Source organism: Diadema setosum, chromosome 13 (genome assembly GCF_964275005.1).
Source record: "Diadema setosum chromosome 13, eeDiaSeto1, whole genome shotgun sequence".
Classification (NCBI taxonomy): domain Eukaryota; kingdom Metazoa; phylum Echinodermata; class Echinoidea; order Diadematoida; family Diadematidae; genus Diadema; species Diadema setosum.
In genome coordinates, this window is record NC_092697.1 from 34,242,473 (window position 1) to 34,267,887 (window position 25,415).

General features: G+C 38.4%; 1 protein-coding gene across 1 annotated transcript in view; it reads left to right on the forward strand.

Moving 5' to 3' along the window:
- The window catches only part of LOC140236613 (receptor-type tyrosine-protein phosphatase T-like), a 31,131-nt gene extending 7,692 nt beyond the window's left edge, over nucleotides 1-23,439 (forward strand). Inside the window, exons 8-16 of the mRNA XM_072316534.1 lie at nucleotides 1,147-1,282; nucleotides 1,827-1,976; nucleotides 2,802-2,901; nucleotides 14,462-14,535; nucleotides 15,677-15,811; nucleotides 16,419-16,553; nucleotides 21,952-22,106; nucleotides 22,676-22,811; nucleotides 23,336-23,439. Of these exons, the coding sequence (XP_072172635.1) occupies nucleotides 1,147-1,282; nucleotides 1,827-1,976; nucleotides 2,802-2,901; nucleotides 14,462-14,535; nucleotides 15,677-15,811; nucleotides 16,419-16,553; nucleotides 21,952-22,106; nucleotides 22,676-22,811; nucleotides 23,336-23,413 (1,099 nt within the window). The 3' untranslated portion in view covers nucleotides 23,414-23,439. The remainder of the gene's footprint in view (nucleotides 1-1,146; nucleotides 1,283-1,826; nucleotides 1,977-2,801; nucleotides 2,902-14,461; nucleotides 14,536-15,676; nucleotides 15,812-16,418; nucleotides 16,554-21,951; nucleotides 22,107-22,675; nucleotides 22,812-23,335) is intronic.
- The last annotated feature ends 1,976 nt before the right edge of the window (nucleotides 23,440-25,415 follow it).

The following is a 25,415-nucleotide window of genomic DNA, read 5'->3' on the forward strand; positions in this document are numbered from 1 at the left end:
GAATATTATTGTTGTTCATTTCCGAACGTCAGAGCAAAATTAATATCCGACATCTATTTTAGCATCTTCCGGAGCTGAATGTTGTTGCTATATACATTCGAACATAAAAGCAAACATGAGACATTATTCTTATCATTCACCTGAACGTGAACATCCGGTATTTATTTTACTATCTACACGTATATGGAGTTGAATATCATGTTTATTCATTTCCGAACGTCAAAGGGATCATTCGACACTTACTTTAGCATCTTCTGGAGCTGGATGTTGTTGTTATTTACTTTCCAACGTAAAAGCAAACATCCGGCATTTATTTTCTCATCGTACGGAGTTGAATGCTATTAGTATTCATTTCCGAACGTCAAAGCTAACATTCCACATTTATTTCATCATCTTCTGGAGCCGAATGTTATCCTTATTCATTTCCGAACGCAAAATCAAACATCCGACACCTATTTTAGTATCATACGGAGTCGGATATTACCGTTATTCATTTCCAAAATAAAAAGCAAACATCTGACATTCATTTTAGCATCTTACGGAGCCGATTGTTACCGTTGTCCATCTACAAAAGTAAAGGCAATTATCCGACTTTTTGGTGGCCCGATTGGGCCACCAAACTCTTCATTTCTGAAATTTTGGTGGCCCGACGCGCGTTTTTGGTGGCCCCGGGCCACCGGGCCACCGTTAGTGTCGAGCCCTGTATATATAGATATAGATATATATATTACTACATAAAGAGAGAAGGGGGAGAGAATAGCGGGAGGGAGGGGTCGACACTGGCGGTGACCCGGTGGCCCGAGGATCAACAAAATTAAAAGTTCATGGATTCCTCTCTCTCTCTCTTTCTGTATATCATGTAGGCTGTCACCCGCCCAAATGAGCCAACAACTTATCTCTTTACTCAATCCATATCTTTGTAGTTGTTGTTCTTATATCATTTGATAATGCTGTATTTTACCTTAATATTTTTTTTCCGGATTAATGCTCGAAGAAGAAGAAGAAGAAACCTCAGTATTAAGCGCTATATAAGTGTTATTCATTATTATTATCATTATAATATCTCTAATGGATGGATAGTGCCTTTAAGTTTTTAAACAAATGAATGGAGAAGGGAGCGTTCCTCCTCGTTCTTCTCATTCCCAGTGCCGGTGTAGGAAGGACAGGAACCTTCATAACGTTGGACGCCATGCTGGATCAAGCCGAGGTGGAGGGCGTGGTCGACGTCTACAACTTTGTCAAAAACATGAGAGAGCAGCGGATAAAGATGGTCCAAGTAGCCGTAAGTTATGCACCCTATCCCTTCCCCTCCCCCCCCAAAAAAATGCTGTTTATACTGGTAAGATATTTGTTAAATTGTAAAATAATCTACGTCCCAGCTACGCGCCGGGTAAATAAGATAAATTACAATTTTATTCTCTAACACGATCGAAGTACGTCCGGTTTCGTCCCCATGCTGAAACCAAAACTTTTTCGGGCCCTGTATATTGCTTTCAATTCAATAGTTTATTTATTTCCATCATCAACAAGAAAAGAAAAGAAAAAGTTGACATAATCCGAAGTGATACAATTTTTGTTTTCATTTCTCTTACACCCGTCTGATAAAGGATTTTTTTTTAAATACAATATAAAGTATTTACACGAATGATGTCGTAAAAAAGAAACAATGCACTTTGCCATGGCAACAAAAATAGTAAATAATCACAATGATGAAAAACAAGTGTTCCACTAAAAAAACCAAGCTTGTAAGACGCTTTGAAGCTTGATAGGATACTTGCAATAGAAAGGAAAGAAGTAATTTTCGATTTCCACGTTGTTATTTCCAGGAGCAATACGAGTTCATCTTCGAGACCTTGATGGAGACGTTCACGTGTGGCGACACCAGCATCACACAAGATGACTTTCACCACGTCTTCCCCTCCCTCAGCCTTCCCAGCCCGGACACGGGATCGTCGGTCTTACAAGAGCAGTTCGCCGTGAGTGGAGCAACGTGTCAATTATCCCCTAAGAATATACCGAACAACTCTCATAGATCACGAGACGATTTTTTAAGCCTGAAAAAGACAACAACATCCAAACAACAAGAATACATAGAGAGAAACGCACGATCTTCATAGGGGATAACTGAACGTTATGCCAGACTTGATAAACTACCTTTTTTACTGTCTTTTGAACCAAGATAATTACAAAACCCGAAACACCAAGGTAACTTAAAATAGTATTCCAACGAGCTTGGAAGGATATTATGTGCTCAGCCAATAACTGATCAGAGCTCAGATAAACACATCATGCGTCGCTTGCGTATTCGTTACACGGAAATTCCGTATAATATACTGTGCACTCATTTTTACTTTTTTTTTTTGGCAGAAATAACTTTCGTTTCGTTTGTAATTGGCTGTTTTAAAGGGACTGTGCAGTACTGGTTGAGGTGGGGATTCAGGTTCATAACATTCCTAACTGATATAACGAAAAACCTCTTATGAAATATGAAAGAGCATGTAATTTTAAGAAGGATGCAACATTTATTTGATGAAAATTGGTTTTCAAATGGCCGAGATATCAAACAAAGTGATAATAATAAAAGGCGACAGGCCACGCCTTTTATTAGGATCTATTTGTTTCACCATGTTTTTGGATATCTCAACCATTTCAAAACCGATTTTCATCAAATAAACTTTTGATACCCCTTAGAATTGCATGCTCTTTGACATCTCATAGAGTGGTTTCTGAATATCTCGCAAAACGTTAAAAGCTAAATCCTCACCTCAGCCAGAACTGTACACACCCTTTAATCTCGACAGCACCTTGACACTCTCACTGTGAAGCCAAAGGACAGCGATCATCGGGCAGCAAAGGATCCTGCTAATGTCAACAAGAACAGATACCAAGACAAGTTCCCCAGTAAGTCACAGGTGTTGAAGAAAAAAAAAAGTCTAACCACGGGTGGAAAATATTAACTGACTGCATCTACAACAACAATGTCACCACAACACTAGTCTTGCGTATAGGCCTAAAGAAGATTGATGACATGCTGTCATATTTTACCCTTACACTTGCGATACTTGTAACTATGCTGTTTGTTCAAAAGTTTGATTCAACGTTACCCGGAAGAGTTGCAGTCTGCGCATGTAGCCACCCTTTGCAGTGGCTGATTCAGGGGGAGAAAACACCGGGCGCCCCCCCCCCAAAAAAAAAAAAAACATTTTTGTTAAAACAAAAGAAATAAAAAGAAAATAGGGACGCGTACCCCCCCCCCCCCCCCCCTTTTACGGATTCCTGGATCCTGCTTTGTGGTTAACTAGTAATACAGTATTTTATTCATCATAATTCATGACACCTTCACGCACAGGCCATCTGTCTAAGACATAGTTGGTCTCATTCTATAGGTCGTAATTAGCTAAATACTTGCCGCCGCTGGGGGACATTTTAAAGGTGTTGTTGTGTGTCGCCAATATCCGTCCGGCTAGAAAGAAAAAAAAAAGACAACAGAATTGAATGTTTTAAAAGTCTACAAAACCAACAATGGTGACATACATGTACACACTAAAAAATAGGAGAGCAAATATGTACCCCTAGAGGTAAGATGCTTGTCGCTATACAAGGAACCCTAGCGGTACTTATATGTACCCCATACAGGGGTACATATAAGTACCCTTGCCTTGGGTACTTATATGTACCTCTAGGGTACAGATTGTGTACCCCTGTATGGGGTACAGATGAGTACCCCTGCATAGGGTACAGATGAGTACCTCTAGGGTTCCTTGTATAGCGACAAGCATCTGTACCCTTATCGGTACATATTTGCACTCCTTTTTTTAGTGTGTATGTGACTGTCTAAGTAAACAATATGACACATACACAAACACGTACACAAACACGCACACAAACTTGCACACAAACACAGGCAAGCAATCTATGAGAGTAAGTTTACAGCATACAACTGTATGTATAAGACATGCTAAAGGTGTTTTTCCTTGATATATACAAATTATACGCTTTATTTCCTGGAAACTAATGACAAAGCAAAAGCATCCACGTGTTGATATTGCACTACAAACACAGAGGACTATACATACGAATAAGGTTGTTGCATGAAAAAATAATACATGTACATGATGTAGTAGTGCACTGTACCAATATGTTGCCATTTTCGCGAATTTGTGAATCATATTTGGTTTGCAAATTTGACAAGCAAAATTCTCACCAAGCGCTACTGGGGTATAATATTTAGTGCATTTAAGAGGGTCTCAGTGTCAATTTACGAAAACAAAATCTTGTGACAATACCTGTGACCTTCTCATTCACAAAAATATATATGTACGCAAAGACGAACAGCTTATGCAGTACATGTAGTTGAGACTGCTTTTCTTTGGCACAATGTACAACAGTGTAGGTGCCTACAGGAATACATAAAATTGCACAACAAAGAAATATGTCATAATATACACTCAAATACTAAGATTACACAGCCATGAAATCCATACATGCTCAAAATTCACATTTCCATAATTTCTCATCAATCATAAAGTTGGCTTGAAGAACATCTTTCACTAGTCCACACATTGAACATCCAACATTATCATATTAAACGAAATATCACTTGATTTAATTTGTTGGTAAATCACTTCAGTTACTTAACTTATAGAAACAGCTGTTCATAATCTTAAAGGCATAATTTACCATTTGCAGATGAAAGCATTAGTGCTTTAAAATAGTTCTAAAATGTGAGTTAGGGATAGAAACAACCACTGTCAAAATTTGAATCCGTATAATCGATGTTAAGTGTTGTTAAATACACGAAATGTGAACAATAGTTATAATAAAAATGTTTCCAGACTAAACCGTATACAGTTACGGTTTATTGAGAAAAACCCTGATATTTCCTTATATTTTAGCTTTTATTGCAAATATTTCATATGGTAGGACGTTTTATGATACAACAGACCTACACATATGCATTAAATGTGATATCTTGAACATTTTTGAAATCACTGCTCCCAAAGGTAAACTGGACCTTTAAAATCAAAGGTTAATCTGTGACAGAAAAACACTGTAGCACTAATAGGTAAATATGGAACGAAATTTGGCATCAAAATGGCAAAATGAAATAAGTATATCAGAATTGCTCTGAATTAAGAAGGGTTTTGTTTTTGAATTTTGAAATGGCCTTTTTAATCCTTTACCTTTGAATTTCAAGAGATATGGAATAAAACTAGAAATGTTGCTATGGTAAGTGGTATGTATCCACCATAATGCATGCTTCTCCCAATAGGTCTATGTTACGTCTGGATGAGTGACGACAGTGGCAAAATAGTAAAATGACAAATGTCACAAATGTGTTGAGTGTTTACTTTCCTTGAACTAATTTTAATTGGATAATAGCTAAGAGAGTCTTATAGTCTAAGAAAGCAGGTATTTGGGGATTGAAGAAAGTTCTTTGCTTTCATAATGCACATGAACCGATTTTATGTCCCATGTGTATATCCACTTCTTCGCAGTAACAGATACCTCCTGTCAATACACTGTAAATGTCTACCTTTGCAAAATTCCTCTTACTCTGTCACGAAGAAAACTACGTTCAACTTGATGCATTATAAAAAAATGTACAGTGAGTTTTGATTCAACCAAAGTGATACCCCTTGCTCTTCACACAAGAAACACATTTGTATCTCTGAAAAAGTAAACAGATTATGCACCATTGAGAAATGGGTAGGCCATAGATATGAATTGGATAGTGGTAGTAGACATACTGCATGTACATGTATTATTATCGCACTGTTTGCACCATCAATTATATTTCAAAGTACGATATTTCTTCCTATAGAACACAATTTTATACACTTGTGCATTTAGTGAAAGAGATTATCTTCATCATGTAAAAGCACACTGGTCATATCATAATGCATCAAATCCATGTAGTGAGTGCTTGTTTTGCACGCTGCATAAATACAGCTTTATATCCAACTGGAGAGAAGTCATGACCCCCCCCCCCCCCCCCCACAAAAAAAAAAAAGGAAGATGTGTGAACCCGCTGAAAAGTCCTGAGTATACTGAGGCAAATGTCTATGGGAAATGCGTGTTGTAGCAAACTCAAAACGTCCTCAATGGGTTAACATGGTCTTCTCTATCAGTTCACCACTGAAGAGCAACTTTTGGACGAGGATCACATAAATTAGTTTTGACCATCAGGCTAAATCTAATGGCAATCTCCTTACAGAACTCCCATCTGTTGAGGTAATCTCACTATGCACAACACCGCCCACTGGCACTGGTAAAACAGTCCAGGACCAGTGAAAATCACAGTTGGACCAGTAAAAATGGACAAACTGGGTTACCTACTGGTCAAACAAGTGGGTATGGCCAGTAAAAAAAAAAAAAAAAAAAAAAAAATGGGTTAGTGTGCAGCCATGTCATGCAAACCATTCAATTGTCTACTCATGTCTTGCACACCGCAGGTACTATGTACAATGTATATCAATCTGTTCGAACATACTATAACACACTGCTGAAATGTAATGAATGCTCTCAGGGAAATGAATAACTTACAATGTAGCTGAATATCGCTAGATCCACGCAAGGTCAACTAAAGCAAGGTTGGTTGCACTTCATATTCATTCTAAATAAGAAAATATAGATTTAGAAAAAGCAGTGGCAATTACAGGAATCTTCATGAAAGTAAAGCTCATGCTCGTGTATTTGATGTAGATTACTGGGAAACACGTAAGATCCTATTGTACATAGAAGCTACGTGGAAGTTTGTGTTTTGCTTTTGAGTGAGCTTGGAGATCTAACTTCAATATAAGTAAAGAGAGGGCAGGTGTAGAACCCAAAGTAACCAAATCCTCACCCTGTTACTAGCAATGTAAAAACCTCAAGAGTGATTCAATTTTCCATTAACATCTGAACCTTAAGAAATTCTTGCCTCTCCTTTGGCTGTAACACATACACTGCAGTCAACCTATAATTTTGTATGGTAAGCACTCAGGATTAGTATCATATTTAGTGAACTGCTTCAGTTGCCAATATTCCTGTATCAAGTTAGTAGGCTCTGCCTGCAAAGAATATGTACACTACAAACACATTATTGTCGAATTTTTCAGTTGATACTGCATCTGGTGCATGTGTACATGAGTACATCAAACGGGCAAGGCAAACTATGATTTGCAATGAATTCAAGCAACATATTAAAAGATTTCCTTGCTCATAACTATGATGGAAATCACATTTTAACCTTACAGTGTTAAGAGGCCAGAGACGTACAATCACTGTAAGCAGCAAAACAAGAACCGTATTTAAGGATATTCTTTTAACTTCAAGTTAACACACATGAGACATTAAAGTTCTAAATGAAAATTTGTTGCCTAAATTCAGCTGAGGTAAAAGGTTTCTGTCCTATCAATGGGCCAGAAGAGGTAAAACCACCATGAATTTATTGGGATTTAACGTTAATCAACTTTCCTATCTTAAGAACGAGATGCTGGAAATATTCAAAGCAATTTCCAGAATCGACCTGAATATATGGGATATTTAAGTTGATCAATCTTTGTACCTTGAATGGTAATTACTTGGAATATCCTAATCTTGTGAGAGAGGTTTGGATGAAATATTGGTGCGCTCTTCGTGTTGGGCTATTCCAGCCCAAATGTGCACTACACAGCCAAAGTTGCAGCAACCCTTGCAGAAATGTTGGTGCAGGTGCAGAGAACTGTTCCTTCCACCTCCACGAGAAGGTCATCTGGTGCAAAAGGAATCCCACATATTACTAATAGGGACTTTCTGATTGTGTGGACACAGCCACCTTTCTTGTACAAGAGTGGTTCCAGATTGCTTCAGTCCGTTTGTCACATCTGGGATGATATCGCCCATTTTGATTTTCAGTGCACGTCGTTCACTACGTACTGCTACGACGTCATGGCTCCCTTTCCTCCAACAGGCTGGCGAGTGGTTGCACTAAGCGATGACATCACTCATGTTCTGAATATAGGTGGCAATGAAATCCTTGGCAGACGCGTTTTGCGATTCAGGCCTGGGATGTACTGGAGAACATGAAAGTATGCACAGTTCCTCAAAACAACGTCATTACCTCGACGTCGACATTCAGGAGGTGAAATGGATTTGGATTTGGTCCCGCAGGTTCCTGGACAAATAGTGAGAAATGAATTTACAACAAATTTGTTAATAACAACAAACAAACTTTTCTTCACATTTTATTTAGTGCCATCAAAAGTGCAACATTCAAAAACATTATATTATCAGTTAGTTTCAAACCCTGGTTTACATTGAAAATATTACTACATGTATTATCTATGCTCAAAGTAACCATCACCTTTTATATTATTTGAGGTTGATGTGGAAAACAAGAAGAAGCAGCATAATTGCAAAACTTATCAAATTTGCTTCAATAATATCTATCAACCTTTCTTTTCTTTTCTTTTTTTTTTGGGGGGGGGGAGTTGAATTGAATTGAACAGGTTTTATTAGAATTCATGTCTGGCAGCCAAAGGCTGAATTGCACATGTTTTACAATCAAAGTTATAAAAATAGACAGATTATTTCGGTGCTCTGTACAAACAATGATATAAGGACATGACATAAAAAGAACAAATATTACAGTGGTCACATGTGGTAAATCACAAGAAGTGATCAATCTATGAGGGTACCAGCCCAATCAATTCTGAAATTGCTTTTACAAAAACGAGAAGAAAAAGGAGATAAAAAATATCCTGTCAACATGGCAACACTGCTCAACACTGAATAAAAAAAAATCATTACTATTACAACTGATAATAAAATCAGTGAGGGTACCAGCCCATCAATACTCAGATTACTTTTTCAAAAAGAAAAGAAAAACATAAAAAAAGAAGAAATGAGGAAAAGGGAAAAAATTCACTGTCAACATATCATTACACAACTAGTCATTAAAAAATTTCCATTACTATTTCATCTACATATATTGATTTTGATTTTTAAAAAAATCACACCTACACATCACATTAATCACGTGTGCCAAATTTCAATAAAATAAACAATATTTCTTTCTTTTCTTTTAAACAATTGTTATCATCATGACAGCTCATCCTTCAACATAAATAAAACATGTATATCTTTTAGGCCTACATATCAAAAAACTACATCCATCAGAAAAAAAGAAACTATATCTCAAATCAAAATCTGAAATGAAAAAGAGATCAACTCAATCCACACTCATTGTTTTTCTTTATAACAAAACAATATCCGAAATTAAAAGAAAAGAAAAGCGAAATCTACCCGTCTCTGCTATAACAATCATAAAAATTATGGCTCAAAAACTGATAAGATCAGTGAAATTCTCACTATTACTTCATATATACCAAATATCCGGTCATTTACTCAAATCCGCAATATATTTTTTCTATTACAAATAATACCATATCAAAAACAACACAGGCAAATAGACTGATGAACATACAGCCGGAAATATCATACTTGAAATGCTACTTATACAAATGCATAAAAACTTCTAATCTGTATTATTCAGTAAATTAATGAAATATGGAATTGCACTGTCCTGAAACCGTTTTGTTTTACATTTGTATTGCTGGTACCTTGTGTTCGAACGCAATGTGTATTGATGCCCTTGGTGTTTAGCAGGTAGCCAGTGGAATACGAGCGGGTTTTTAATCATCCGACAAGCAAATTCTAGACTCAGCTGTCTTCTCCTTTCAGCTAAAGTGCCCAACTTGCAGGTTTCAAGAGCTGTAATGTACGATGTGTAGTTTTTGCCTAATATTATTCTGCAGGCTCTTTTCTGAATCATTTCCAACTGACTTTCTAGTTTCTTTGTGAGGGAGCCACTGAACACTGGGCAGCCATACTCAAGAACAGGACGTATGTATCCTGAGTATACAGTAACTAAATCAGCTGTGGGGAGGTGGAAACGTTTGAGGGAGCGAAGCATGTATAACTTTTTGTTGCACTTTTTTAGGACCTCAGTAACATGACCATCCCATTTCAAGTTTGATTGAATCACAACACCTAATATCCTTGTCTGGGTGACAGTACCTAGTTCAACGTCTGCAATGAACAAAGCATTATGCAGAGGAGGGTTTTTACAAAAAGTTATTGTCATTGATACACACTTTGAGGGGTTTAATTTCATATTGTTGTGTCTGGTCCACTGGTTAATTTCATCCAAAGCATGCTGCATGTTGGATGGTTGAGTCATTTTCCTACTCTCAATCAAAGTCATATCATCCACATACTTTAAATGCTGTACTGGAACATTTGAACATACATCATTGGTCATTATCAGAAATAAAATTGGCCCAAGTTTAGTGCCCTGGGGGACACCTGCATTTATGTTTTTCCAGTCCGATAGCTTTCCATGGTACTTAACACACTGAGAACGAAATTCAAGAAAACTCACGATCCAAGAAACAAGGCAGGGTCTTACACTCATGTCAAGCAAGGGGCAAATAATCAAATTACAACTCTATAAACATTTACTTTCCACAAAACATTTGAAATGTACCAAAAGCTCTTCTTTTTTTGTGACAAAATATCCAATCAAATATGGACTCATTCCCTTTCAAATCATATTTCACTTTACACAAACCTGTGGTATTACAGCCAGGGTCTTCCAAGATGGGTGCCCTTTTGATGAGAGTCCTTGCAGCTTCAGAGTATTGTAAGGGTGAAGAGAACCTAAGTGTGAATCTATGGACAGAAAAAAAGAAAACAGGAAAAAAGGGGACAGTTTACCTTATTTGAGATAAAGGAATTGGTCACTTTATCTGATTGATAATTCATAGGAATTACAATCATGTCATATACATCCTACATATACAGTACAATAACGAAGTCCTCGGGACCGGCAGTTTTCTTTCGTTATATCGGAATTTCGTTAGAACCAAACAAAGAAACAATAGATATACATAGAGTGGCTGAGATTGCAGTCCAAATTTTTACTTCATTATAACCGGAATTTCGTTATAACCGTGTTCGTTATAACGGGAGTGCACTGTAATAGGACAATTATAGTTTAGAATACTTGCAAAGTCATTCTTTCTGCAAAGGTCTTGTAAGAATAACAGTAATTCACAGCCTGTCATGGACCACAAATACATGTATCTTGCCACTTGTTAACTGATGCTACATCCAGCAGTCATGGGGCCATCATGTCACTGCCACAAAATCAGTAGTAGGCCCTACCCAAAAATGGACATGCATCTTCTGGCGTTACAAGTCACAATTTATCAAATAATAGTATGACCCAGGGCTGAAGTCATGTAACTACGTGTACATCATGTAATATTGTGCTCTGCATTGTTCTTTCCCGTTTTAACTACAGTACTTATGTGTCATTAAAAGACTTACCATTACCAAGTATGCTTGATAACGTCCTTGAAGAGTTCTTGAATAATCTTTGCTCTCCACTGACTTCCAGATGGTTAGAAGAGATGTATTCCTCTCCTTTGTCACATCCATTCACATGTGACATGAAGTAATCCACAGCTTGGTAGTGAAACAACTGCATTAGGAGCTGCTTGTCTAAATAACAATAACAACAAATAAAGAAATGGGTAATTGGTAGCACTAATGTGAGGTTCAGGTCTTACATCAGTTTCTTGTACCGTGGTAAGTATTTATTGCCTTGTAAATTCAGAAAGGGAAAATGTTTGGGTCACACCTGCTTCCAATAAGAATAAAAGTTTGTGAAGGTAGGAATACACTGATGAATATTGCAAGTGACATCAACAATAGGTTCATAAATTTTACTGGAATGGGTAAACTCCCCAGTGTCTCGAGTATTGATGACATAATCTAAATAGCAGTAGCAACACAGCTAGACTGGGATGTTCTACACTGTCTTTTAAAAAGGCCATCATAAATCCATAAAAAGAACATCTAAAACTACAGTGCATATTGTACACAGCCCTGTCACTGTACAGAAGTCGCAACAGGCATGCTTTACATGACGTCTGGTTGGGCTAGGGATGGGGATACATTATGAGTACACTCTATGATTTTTAGGACTAACTTATATTCCCTTTTACATGCAATGTTACAATTGTGTTGACTGTATCCACGGGAATGAAGGCCTATCAATGCATACGAAGAATGAAATTTCATTCAATGGAAGATCTTTACACTCTTGGCACAGTCAGCATTTGGATTTATATTTCAATTACAAATTCCATCCAGTCATCAGACTCTGTATATCTTAGAAGTTAGACTATTAATACATTGTATTAGAGATCTACCAAGTCTATGTAGTTGACTAGACATCACTTAGTCTTGGTCTGCCTTGTGTCCATCCGGCTTATTAATTCCGATTACAATAGAATCTATAGACCCTATTATAAAAGTTTGAACTCAATCGGCCATGAGAAAATGATAAGATAAGGTGATAGACTAACTTGTTAAGACAGTGCAATTCACTTGATTCAGTGTGGTTCACTTGACTAAATCAGGGGTGGGTACAATAATTCTGTAAAGGGGAGGGGTCTTTACAAAATCAAATGGGAGATGCAGGCTCCCCCCCCCCCCACCCCCCCTATTTAACTTATTATTTCTTTGTTTTGGTTCAATCTAATAAAGAGGGAGCAGGCGCCCGGTGCACCCCCCTCTGGATCCGCCCTTTCAATGGTAAATTAAATTCAAACGGCCACGCGTTGTATGTGTATGACACGTAAACCAAAGGTATCCTGTAGTCTGTGGTCTATGTTAGATGTCACACACTGGGCTATCGAAACGCAATTTTATGACGGTTACAAGGAACTCTTTCCGTAGAGGGATGCAACTGTCTAACCTTACCATCTAAAGCAGCCCAGTAACAGCACAAACCATTGCTGCCTTTCAAGATGCTCCCCTTCCACTCAAACCAGCGATTAGGAGAATAAATTTTAAAAAGACTCCTGTTGGGAGACAGGATGCTGCAATTCATGAGTATTTTTTGACTCGCACATGGAACATATGTTTTGGTGCCCATGTTTTAATCGTATATCTTGCTTGGTATAACTTGTGCACCATCACATACAGTGACATAGACTAGAGCTCTACTGCCACTGCACAACCCTAACCCCTGGGCGCTCCTTGTACACATCTATTCTCGCGTTGGGGCTGGTCGCAGTTAGCACTACTATTCAGTACAGTGCAGTGTGTACGCTATGCGTATGGGGCAGCTGGTCGCAGTTTAGCCCGACCAGACGCTGTTAATTGTACAGCGGCGACTGGGCTGTGTATAGTTAGTCGCAGTTAAGTAAACAGTAACACTGCACCACTGTACTGTATAGTTTGGCTGTAATGTTATTGTTGGGACTGTAGACAACATTTCGACAAACAGGCCTTAGAACTGTTAGTGGTCTAGACACTATATATACAAAGAATATTCTAGCTAACAATGTCTTTAGATCCTCAGACAGACTCTTTGTAAGTCCGTTGTGATCCGTCATGATCATGCACTCACCGTGACATTACGAGAAGTGGTCAACACGTCTGGTCTAGTGTCGAAGTTGTGCATGCATCAGTTAATGGCCTTCTGTCCACTGCGTGCTTGAATTGAAGATCCTTGCAGTTGCACGTTTTTTACCAGTTGAAGTGCGATAATAAATGTTTAATCTCGCTAGTTAGCTTGATGATCGACAGATTTTGTTCCTCGGTTACATTCGGTTACGTGCAAGCTGTATGCAACGCGATCATCCTGCGTGAAAACCTACCGCTCGGCGACACGTCATCGCCGCTCCAGATATTTGAATGAGTGGCCAACTTGGCGAGTTGTACAGATGAAGAAAAAAAGAATAACTAAAATAATCATACATAAATTTTTAAGTAAATATGTCATGAACGATTATTTTGTAAACATTTTTAGCAATTTTTTATGTAATTAAATTAATTAATTGAGTATATTATTCAGAAAATAACGCTGGTTTTTGATAATCGCAGGAATTGATTTCCTTCTTTTCGCTTATTGGTCAACTAGTTTGGCGGTAGGTATTCTCGTTATCAGAACGTGATTTGAACAACCGTAAAGCCCCCGAAAAACATTTCCAAGATTGCAGGTGTATTGACACTTTGTCTTAAAACACGGTACTTGCAAGTTTTAGGTATACCGAAATATGCAAAATGTGTACTTTGACATAACCGTTGTATCCACTACCAAGATGTAATGTAACATGTGCATGCATAATTGGTCTTTGTGTCAAGACTATTCACGGTACCGACAAGTAGGAACACCTACCCTCATGGATGCCTACCCGTTCCAGTACCGACGAGTACCCCTAGACGAACTTACTTGCTCACAAGCCCGATACGGGTACGCAGGCGGAAACGCCTACCCCAATTGTACCGCTAGTTTTTAGTGTGTACATTAAATTGAAATGGACCCTGTGGAAGAGTTTCCTCTTCCGGGTAAATCTGCATACATAATTTGCAATTCCCGAAGTGAAATGTGATTCTTATTTCATTTTAACCTGATGTTCAGCGGACAAGTCGAGGCCGTATCTTAGTACTGAAGTAGAGAATGGAACTAACTACATCAACGCCTCGTTCTTGCCTGTGAGTATGACGATCTTTCAATGAACGGTATGGCATCTCATCATAAAAATTGATTGAAGCTTTGTAACACAGCCAGCAGAAATAAGGTTATGATATTCGTATATTCATAGGCTGCCCTTCTTCAAATCTACTCTCCCTTCTTCCTCCATCTGCTCCCTTCTTTATTCTTTTTTTAATTGCAAAGTACTTATGGTACATCGTAAACATATCATTAACTTTAATAATGATAGCGCGTGCTTTAGACCTATATAGGGATCTATAAATACGCCGGATTATTATGTATAATGACATTAATTTCCTGCATTGTGAAGTGCGTCTTTGTTTTGTGTGCAAACACTTGATGTAAGATTCGTTTTCCTGCTCTTAAAGGCATAACTTGCATGTTTTCTGTGATATCAATGTTACTAACAAAAGACATGGCGAGGGAATATGCAAGTTATGCTGAGTCGAGGGGAAGGTACATTCCAATGTCTTTTGTTAAACATTTCAGTACTTTAGCAATGATTGACAGATGAGGTCATCTGAGGAATATTGGTTTGGAAGGGGTTTTTTGTGGGCGTTCCCAAGTAATCTGAAGAAAAATAGGAGAAAAATCGTTAAAAATATATGGAATGTTTCTAGATATCCGTTTCACCGCAAAAAGTGATGTTGAGGGTATCATAAATCAACACAAATCAACATGCATTTGGATTTCAGGGGCCCTTTAACGTTTTATTGTCCAAAACGAGTCTCCTCTGCGCAAAGTGCGTTGATATGGTGTTGAACACGAACATCATTGCAGTTTTCCATGAGTGGCTGTGTTTAAAGATGGAGTTATTGCGCTTTCACTCGCCAGAATGAGTTGTTTATTTGTTTGTTTGTTTTTTGGTTGTTGTTTTTTTAGAAATACAAGAAATTCTATGGAGCACGGTCATTAATCACTGTTATTATCATAAATACCACTTTAGTCAAAGCTTAAGAAAAAAATCTACATCCAACGTTGGATAAGATTACAATTTGAGTCGTTGCTTTTTAAGAATTCTGTATTAAGTTGGTTTTCCATCGCTCATATGCAAGTTTTATTTTCTCCCTGAGAAGCAGTGCAATATGTGCTAATCTCTTGTATTTAGTTTATATCAAGTTGTTTTTTCTTGGTTTCTAGGGATACACGAGAAAAGATGCATTCATCGGGACACAGTCACCACTTCCTCACACAGTAGTGGATTTCTGGAGATTGGTCTACGACTATAACATCACTACCATTGTCATGTTGAATGGACGGTCTTCTGAGCACAAGGTATGTTCTTATGATTGCCAGCGCCGCTTATTCAGCATAAATGAACATTATTCTTCCAGCATCGTTTGTTCCTTTCCAGGCACTGGTGATGAATGTGACGATAACCTTTTTCTATTCTACGTTGTACATACTTCGTCCGCAACTCACACAAGTGGACTAATTGAAAGAATAAAGATTTCATTTCACCAGTTAATTAACAATAAAGGCTTTCCCTGTATCGCAAGGGTTGATTGAGTACACTTCCTTTTCTAATGTTCGTAGAGCAAAATAAATCCTGCCTATCAAATGAGATTACGCTGACAGTGCAGTATTTACTCGGCGCTCTGTTTTGATGCGAGGTAGATTTCATTTAATTGTTCTTCCTTAGAAAATGAAGAAACTACCAGGACCGTAGGCCGATACGTTTGTCAATGTTGCGCATTCTGTCTTTCCGCTTGCCAGGTACAAACAATACAGGTAGAAGAAAATACAGAGCAAAATTGAAAAAAAAAAACAACAACAATCATTAGACTGCCATGAAAGAACCGTTTATTGCACCTTACTAGAAATCTTGCGGAAAACTTTCAAAGGCATCGCTAAGAGTCTTAGATGTTCTCGTCTTTTCCAGAGTATGGCCCAGTACTGGCCCGATGGGCACCAACGCGAGGCGGCTTACGGTCCGTTTGTCGTATCTCTCACGGAAGAAGACCTTGATAGAAACTTTTCCAGCAGGACGTTTAAACTCAGCAGCACTTCTTCCCAGGTAAAGCTGAGCCTTTACAGTTAGCGTTGCAATTTCCATGATACTTCCCTCAGTTAATACCGTGTAGTACTTATCTATTACTTCCCTTCTGAGGTAGTTCTTGGTGAGAGGGACTTTTTCCCTTATAAAAAAGTACCATGGTTTTACCATAGTACTTTTACAATGGTAATACCATAGTATTACCATAGGATGGTAAATTGACAGATGAAGGCAGTACATTTACCATGGATTTACGATGGTAAAAATACCATGGTAATACCACAGTATTACCATGTATTACCATGGTTTTACCATAGTACTTTTACAATGGTAATACCATAGTATTACCATAGGATGGTAAATTGACAGATGAAGGCAGTACATTTACCATGGATTTACCATGGTAAAAATACCATGGTAATACCATAGTATTACCATGTATTACCATGGTTTTACCATAGTACTTTTACAATGGTAATACCATAGTATTACCATAGGATGGTAAATTGACAGATGAAGGCAGTACATTTACCATGGATTTACCATGGTAAAAATACCATGGTAATACCATAGTATTACCATGGTTGTACCACGGTAGTACCATTCATTACCATGGTACTTCCATGCCATGAGTACCATTCTTTCATGGTAGCACTTCCACGGTAGTACCACGGTAGTACCGCGGTAGTACCACGGTACTACCACGGTACATCCATGGTAGTACCACGGTAGTACCACGGTACATCCACGGTACTACCGCAGTACTTCCACGGTACTACCACGGTAGTACCACGGTACATCCACGGTAGTACCACGGTACTTCCACGGTAGTACCACGGTACATCTCACGGTACTACCACGGTACATCCACGGTAGTACCACGGTACATCCAGACGGTAGTACCACGGTTCTTCCATGGTGGTACCACGGTCCTTCCATGCTAGTACCACAGTACTTCAAGTATCACATAGTATCACATCATCCACAGAACTACACTAGTATACTACTAGCACAAAATAATACTTTAAGTTCAACCCACTCACCTCATATCTTATCATATATGCTTTGCATGGCTAATTGTGGTAGCTTGAGAAATGCTCATTATAAGCAATAATCTATGCCATTGCACGTCTGCATGACCTTGTGGAGATAGTATATGAAGTAATATGATTTAGTGGGTTTGGTGCTGTTGTATTTCGATGTACTATGAGATACCTAGCAAGTATTAAATGAGTGTGTGATGTCAGATGAAACGTAACCAAAAGTATTGATCACTGACTTCAATAAATTCACACACACACACACCATTCACATGAATGTTTTCTCAGTGCAGCTCAAAGTAAAAAAAAAAAAAAACAACTAAAATCCAAGGACTCCACATGCCCATTCACCCCACACTTTTGATCACGGGATTCACAGGTAGATTTCTAGGCTTTACACTAAATGTTACACCACGCAATTAAACGAAGGCTTTGGTACTGGTCGGTATACTGTTCAAGATATCTGGCTTAAACCATTTTTATTTATGAGGCATCAGCCATCAAAAATAAATCCAGAGAAAACACAGCGTGTCTACAGTTAGTTCTTAAATTGTGGTTGACAAGTAAGCTGTGGCTCTGTTTATATAGCGGAAGGCCGCCGCTTAACCTTAAAACTGGTTGACAAGTATACAGCTGTGCATGGCACTGTTTATATAGCGGAAGGCCGCCGCTTAAACTGTAACATTAACGTAACCTACATATGTTCTAATCACAATGGCCGACAAAACTGAGACTAAAACAGTATAGACTAACGTTAGATAGCCTATCCTATATACCAGGATACAGACTGTAGGCCCTACACTACAGTACGCACGTTAACCAGCAGGGACTGTTACTTTTTCTAGTATAGTAGTACAGCTTAACTACAGGCACTGTTTATATAGCGGGAGGCCGCCGCTGTTTACAAACATGGATTGTAGTACATGGTTGTACCAAGTATAAATCTAAGACCTAATAATAAAAGCTACCTGCTAGGATAGTCCAGCACTAGTGCGGTAGTCGATATGTCGGTAGCAGTCCCGTCGACAGTTAGATCTGACAGTAACACAGCCACAGGCGCTAGAAATCATCCGTAAAATCTTGGAAGAAAACTCTGACCGCTGACGATAAAACTAGGAGGGTGGTATTCACTGTTCACTGATGTTCACTGCCGTGCTGGGCGCCCGCGTCGTCGAAAGAAACAGCTTTAAACCAAGAAGGGACCCTGCTGTGCACGAGTACTGCAATGATGGCAGGTTCAGACGTCAGTGTAGGGACCAATGCGAGGTTAGCTCCCTATACGCCACGGAGATAGCCTAGCCTGATGTGATACTGCATACTACTGTCAATGTCCAATCAGAAGTCTACACAGTGCGTAGGCTAGGGCGATGTACGACTGATAAAAAACCTTGGTAGATTCTAGCAGTAATCTAGCGTCACAGGAGTGCCTGCTATTCCGGGGTTGGAATTATCCAAAAATAATGCTCAGTCCAAAATATGAATCCACCACCAGAATCAGTATATAGGCAACTGTGCAGAACACAACTGAGGTCTACGTAGACCGATCGAGTAGGTGACCTACAGTGAAGTAGCTAATCTCAAAGTCAATAAAAACTCATCACTGACAGTATCGTGTGCCCGAGTCACAAGCACGTGCCAGATCTATTAAAGCAGAATAGAGACGCACTGGTGATCACTCTATGAAAGTTGCAGCAGGACTGACTAAATTTTGGGGCCTGCTGCATGTACCCTGCAAGCGCAAGCGCAGCTCTCAATGGCCACAAAGGCAAAACTATTTTGATTGGCTAAAGAATACTGAATATATTACGTAACTTAAAATAATTGGCTGTCATAAAGATAATTATTCATTATTACCTCATTTGCATAAAAACCAGACATCACATGACATTGCAGACAGGAAGTGACCTGGGCATCAAGGGTACGTCTAGCCTGCAATGCCTGTACAATGTATACACACAAATAAGCATCCATCTACGGTAGATGTTGAAAAGCTATGTACACTTGTAACTGTGTATGTGTGTGTTAGAAAAAACCTACAGCAGTGTAATCCTTCGAGTTGCGCGCATTTCAACTACTCAGTATTTGAAGTAAAACAGGGCCTGACACAATCACTTGCACACTTTCCCGGGGCTAGTAAAATCTTATATCGGGCAAGTGAACAAATTAAAATGAAGAAATTCACTTACCCATATATATAGGCAAGTAAAATGTAATAAAAAAATGAGGAAAAATGTGGAAATCTTACTGGGCTGTTTAATGCCTAATTCATAGTTTTTGCAAACTACAGAATCACTTGTATAACAATATTCCAATGCTATGAAAGGCCAAGCTTAAGTGATTAGATTATTAAAGAGGAAATTATCATTTTCAATGTTTTTGACTTTCTTGGGGCAATTGTACAGTCAACTTTGCAAGATTATGGTAGCAGTACCATATGCCAGTCAAACAAGTACCATAAGGTACCATGAAAGTACCATAGAGAACTGTGAAAGTACCACAAAGTGCAATGAAAATGTCCAAGAGTACCATGGAGTACTATGAAAGTATCACAGAGAACCATGAAAGTACTATGGAGAACCAGGAAAGTATCACGTGTGAGGATGGCACTCTGTTCAGTATAACATCAACCATATTGTAATTTCATTGTAATACCGTAACATCTATGGTACATTCATGGTAGTACTATGGTACATTATGGTACTTCTATATTTTCAAATAGTACTTTCCTATTCCGTACGGTACTTCTGTGGTAGTACTATGGTAGTACTATGGTACAAATTAATTTACCATGGTTACTATGGTAATACCATGGTAATACCATAGTAATACCATGGTACTTAATGGTACTTTTTTACAAGGGTTTCCAGCTTAATCTGAATAGTGTAATGATAAATTTGGTTTTCTATTGGAGCTTTATATGTGACTGTGTACGTTCCTCAATTGTTTTGCTAGGGAGGATTTCAACAGAGATAGCCAGCAATCCAAGGCAAATGAAGACTCTTTCAGCATGTTCGGATATTCATTCAAGTGCACTAGAACACATTTTCCCATTAATTACAGACAAATGAACAATTCACATCTGTAAACCGTGAAATTGTCTGTCTTTAGCACTTGATAAACATTACTATAAGCCCCTCTTCAGTTTCTCCGGTGTAGTGATCTCTGTCGCGACATAATTGTTAAATATCTTCGTGTTCGGTAATCGGTATCGATATTGCTTTATAACTCTGGGTACACATTGAATGTGGGCCACGACGTTTTGTCAATATTTTAAATTCTTCTCTCTTTAAGGAGACCTCCAGGTGATTTTCAGACTTTAACATTTGAACAACTATAAATTAGTTATACTGAGTACAGAGTTTCAGAATTTACAGTGATTGGGGTGAGGAATAGGAATGTTTTCAAAATTTATGACAAATCACAGTGAACAAGGATGATGACATGGCAGCCTCACTATAAGAATGCATGAGTCGAGGCTCAAGGAAGCAGAACAAAAGAAGAAAGCATGCCTAAATTCTATACAGGTGAACTTGTTAAGCATGTGATATTGTAATGGAATTACATTGCTACATTTCTAAAATATGTGAGTCTCTATGTCATCATCTTTGTTTAGTGTAATTTGTTTTGGGTTTTTCAGAGTATTGATTTCTCTGCTTAAAGACCAGAATAAATTCCACAAATCTGTACATAGAGCTGTTGATTTATGTACTACATGATGTGAAATTATGAAAATCGTCTGGAATGCCCCTTTAACTGGCTATTACAGAAGATCAAAACGACCGCAAATATTCACATTCAAATGTTAATGATGTCAATGACGACGACGACGATGATGATTATGATGATGGTCACGGTGACGACGGTGCATTGATCAGTGCAATGGTCACATTCGGAGTTTAAAAAAAAATCACCCTTCATACTTGATTGTAGGTTTAATAGCAAGACGGCAAGGCAACTGATTATCTTATTATAATCGTTATTAGTGTTATCGTTGATAACATCCACATTCAGATATAATAGATACACTATGGGTACACTGACAAGGTATATTGACTTCCCAGACAGCGAAATCATTGTCTCCCAGCCTTTTGCCAAGGCCCTCTCGCTGTATGGTGGTGAGCGAATGGAGCGAACGAAGTGAGCTCAGCCGAGTTGGACTGCGCGCTGTCGCGCTCGCCTGTTTTTTCCGTAGTCATCATACAGCGAGAGGGCCTTGACAAAAGGCTAGTAATTGTCTCTGGTCTTGAAAAACAATCCTCGTCGACAGAAACGAAGACAGAGCTGCAGATAGAATGCAAAACCTGAGAGAATTAGTGCTATAGTTGTGCATTTAGGACTCCCTGGTGAGTGATCATTTGCATTAATTGTGTATGAAATAGTCACGTGATCGGACCGTACACCAACTAGAGCTGACCACGTGGCCGCTTGCTGCTGAGGTCGCCTCATCTCCAGAGTCTGTCGTGGAGCTCCATCAGAGAGCCATCGGTTTGAACGGCTCCAGGGGCAAGAGTACGCCCATCTTAGTACACTGCGGGTGACGATCATTCTTTTTTCTTTGTTCAAATGTTGTTGAAGCCTCTCTCTTTCTTCTTCTGAACTTCTTCTCTATTTCTCCATCTTCTTCATATATAATTCTTCATACATAATCATATACTACAATACATGATATAAATTCTTTGGAAGGGGGATGACTAATTATTTCGAGAGCAATAATGTTATGAAACTAAAATCACTTTTTAAGAAGTATTGATGTGCTGATAACCACCTCGAACGCAAGGAAGATTTGTTTAACCAGTCGGTGTTGAATGTGATACCCGTAACACTGACATTAGATTATGAATAATATATTTATATAATTTCCAAATCCGTCTGATTTCTAAAGTTACTATCTTAAGATTGGAACAGTGCTGTCCATCATTTTGCCATCAAATTTCTCAGTAGATAGCTTCTTATGATTTCCATATTCCGTGGCTATATAAGACTATTTGAAATGATATGAGGGTAAACATAAAATCACCATTTCGCTGCAATGTATTCAGTGGTAAAAAAAAAAAAAAAAAAAATAGTTCAGCTACGAATATTCCATCGTCACATTGCATCCAGGGATGGTGAAGGAGCAACAGGTACCTTTGTCGCTGCCTCGTCCGTCTTAGACCGACTCGCAGCCGAGAGGGTGATCGACGTCTTCCAGGCCTGTAAGAGACTGAGGGCCGTGAGACAGGGGGCCGTAGCATCGCTGGTAAGCCCTGTCCTTCCTTCACGCCAGTCTCTATACTGATATGATGATTATATAATATTATGACATTTAAAAACGCGCTCTGTCGTATGGATGTGTTCTCACAAGCACACTATGATTGGATGTATCAAAACTAGCAATTATTCATTTTTAGATTCTTGAACACCTTAAGGAGACACTAAGTAGCTAGAAATGAGGTAAAACGACGGGGTTTTTTTTTTTTTTGTTGCTATGTTGTTGTTTTTTGTGCTTTTTTGTGTTTGTTTGTTTGTTTGTTGTTGTTGTTTTTTTTTTTTTTTTTGGGGGGGGGGGGAACAGTACTGAGGTTACTTGGATCTTTTACTCCCGCATACTCGAGGCATTCAATGAAGCAGCGATTTGTGAGCCATAGTAATCTTTGGGGAAAATGATGCAACTTTTATAAACGGATTGATTCAAAAAGGCTCCTCGCAATACAAAGTATTTCATTTATAGTTATCTTTTTTTTTTTCTTCAAAATATTCTCTCCTTATAACTTGGCTTTCCAGGCGCAGTACGAGTTTATTTACACCATAGTCAAGTCCTATCTAGACTCATTCGAAGTGTACGTGAACTGTCGAGTTTAGTGCAGCACGAGACACGTCCGTGGACCTATACCGTGTCAGGTATTAGATGTCTTCAACCTTGCGACCTCTTTTGCCCGTCATACGTCGGCATCCGTAGGCCGAAGTTCCAGTTTGGGTTCCAGTGTAGGATCACCGCATGGCTGGTGCGCAAGAATTATGGGAATATCTACTTAAATGTCTATTAAGATCTTATATAATTCTATGCGGAAGTTACTGATATGCCTATAAAATGAGATAGAGTATACCCTTTCTAAGAACGTGATTAATATGAATTTGATAATCTGATCAGGGGGGTGTTTCATAAAGCTGTTCTTCATGTTCTTAAAGTTACGAACAACGTACGAGCGACTAGTGATCAGTTTTGATGTGCTATACATACCAGAATTTCAATAATTCAGCACAAGAACTGATCACCAGTCGCTCGTAAGTTGTTCGAAACTTTAAGAATACATTGCAGCTTTATGAAACGCCCCCAGACTATGTAGAACAAATTTATTCCGTATAAATGGCGTTCTTTTATAAGCGGAAGTAGCCGGCTACGAAGTATGAGAATAATTTGAGTAGGCCTACCGCTGTTCACGTACAGGAAATGGATTACAGTAATCGTGAGTCTAACAGTGAGAATATTATTCCCGATATCAGGTTCAAACTTAAACTTTTGCTCATCTCATTGCGATGCAAGGATTATTTGCAAAACTTAACGTTTAAACAGTTTGGGGGGAAAAAAAGAATCACCGGGATACGTTTTACTTTGATCTGTCCCTGAAAATTAAAGTTACATTGCCATGATGTCAAAGGTAATGGCATTCTATCTTTTTTTTTTCTTTTTTTTTCCTGATTTACATTATCTACTCAAATCTTGTTTCCTTCCTGACTATACAACAAAAATAGAAATATGCTAGGATGATAGCGCAGGATGATCTATATATAACGCGTACGATTATGTAAATTTACCATGCAGGTAACATGGCTAATTGGTAGTGGAGCTTCACAATTGAACGTAGATTACTTTAGAAAGAAATTGGAAGTAAATCGAGTAAAAATGGAAATCAATCACTTGGAAGAAGTTTCAGTAGGGAAAGGAGATACAAGGCGGACTATGAGCAAGACACGATAACGGCGAATGAAAATGACCATGACGAAACTGTGTAGCAGGGAAAAGGGAAATCAAGCAGGGAAACGCAGGTGAGAGCGCAGTTCATTCTTTCAGATTAACTGATGACCTTCCATGATGGATGATATTTGTATAAAAAGCTGCTGATGATTCTTAGCACGTCACTATACTATTTGTAAATAATAGTGTATGAATTGCCAGCAGTGTTCAAAACCTAAATAAGATTCAAAGTGCACATACAGAGGCGTTGTCAGACCTCGCATCACACCTACAAAATGTCACGACGGAATAACTAGAAACTCGTCCCGGCATTGGGAATCAACTTTCTGTAATTCTTGGACGATTGTGTTGTCTATGCGATTCCAATAACTTGAAAATTAAATGACGTATTTTCATACAGCAAACAATGCAGGGCGGGGAAGATATAAAGTTCCCACTATTATGAATCAACTTACTGTCAATCTTTGTCGAAGAAAAACATTCTATGATTAATTCAATCTTTTTTCTACGCAATTCAAATCATTTGAAAATAACATTGAATGAGGTAAATATATATAATGGAAAATAGCGCATTCCGAAAAGAGGACGGTCAGGACTCAAATGCCACAAGCTTGAATATTAAAGTTCTGCCGGGCTTTGCTAAAAATCTTACCACGAGATTACATCAACTGTAGAGGGATACATCATGTATTCAGAAGCTTTAGTACATTTCTTCCTAAATTTGGTACTTTTAGTCTGTTGTTTCCTAGCGCATAAGGAAATCTCACAAGTTATGTCCTAAACGCAGGATAAGTCGTGGAATTTGATGTGGTCAAAATATCACAGTTCCGCCCATGCGTTGTTTTCGATCGAGTAAAATTTGTTTGCGGATATTGTAACAATATTTAC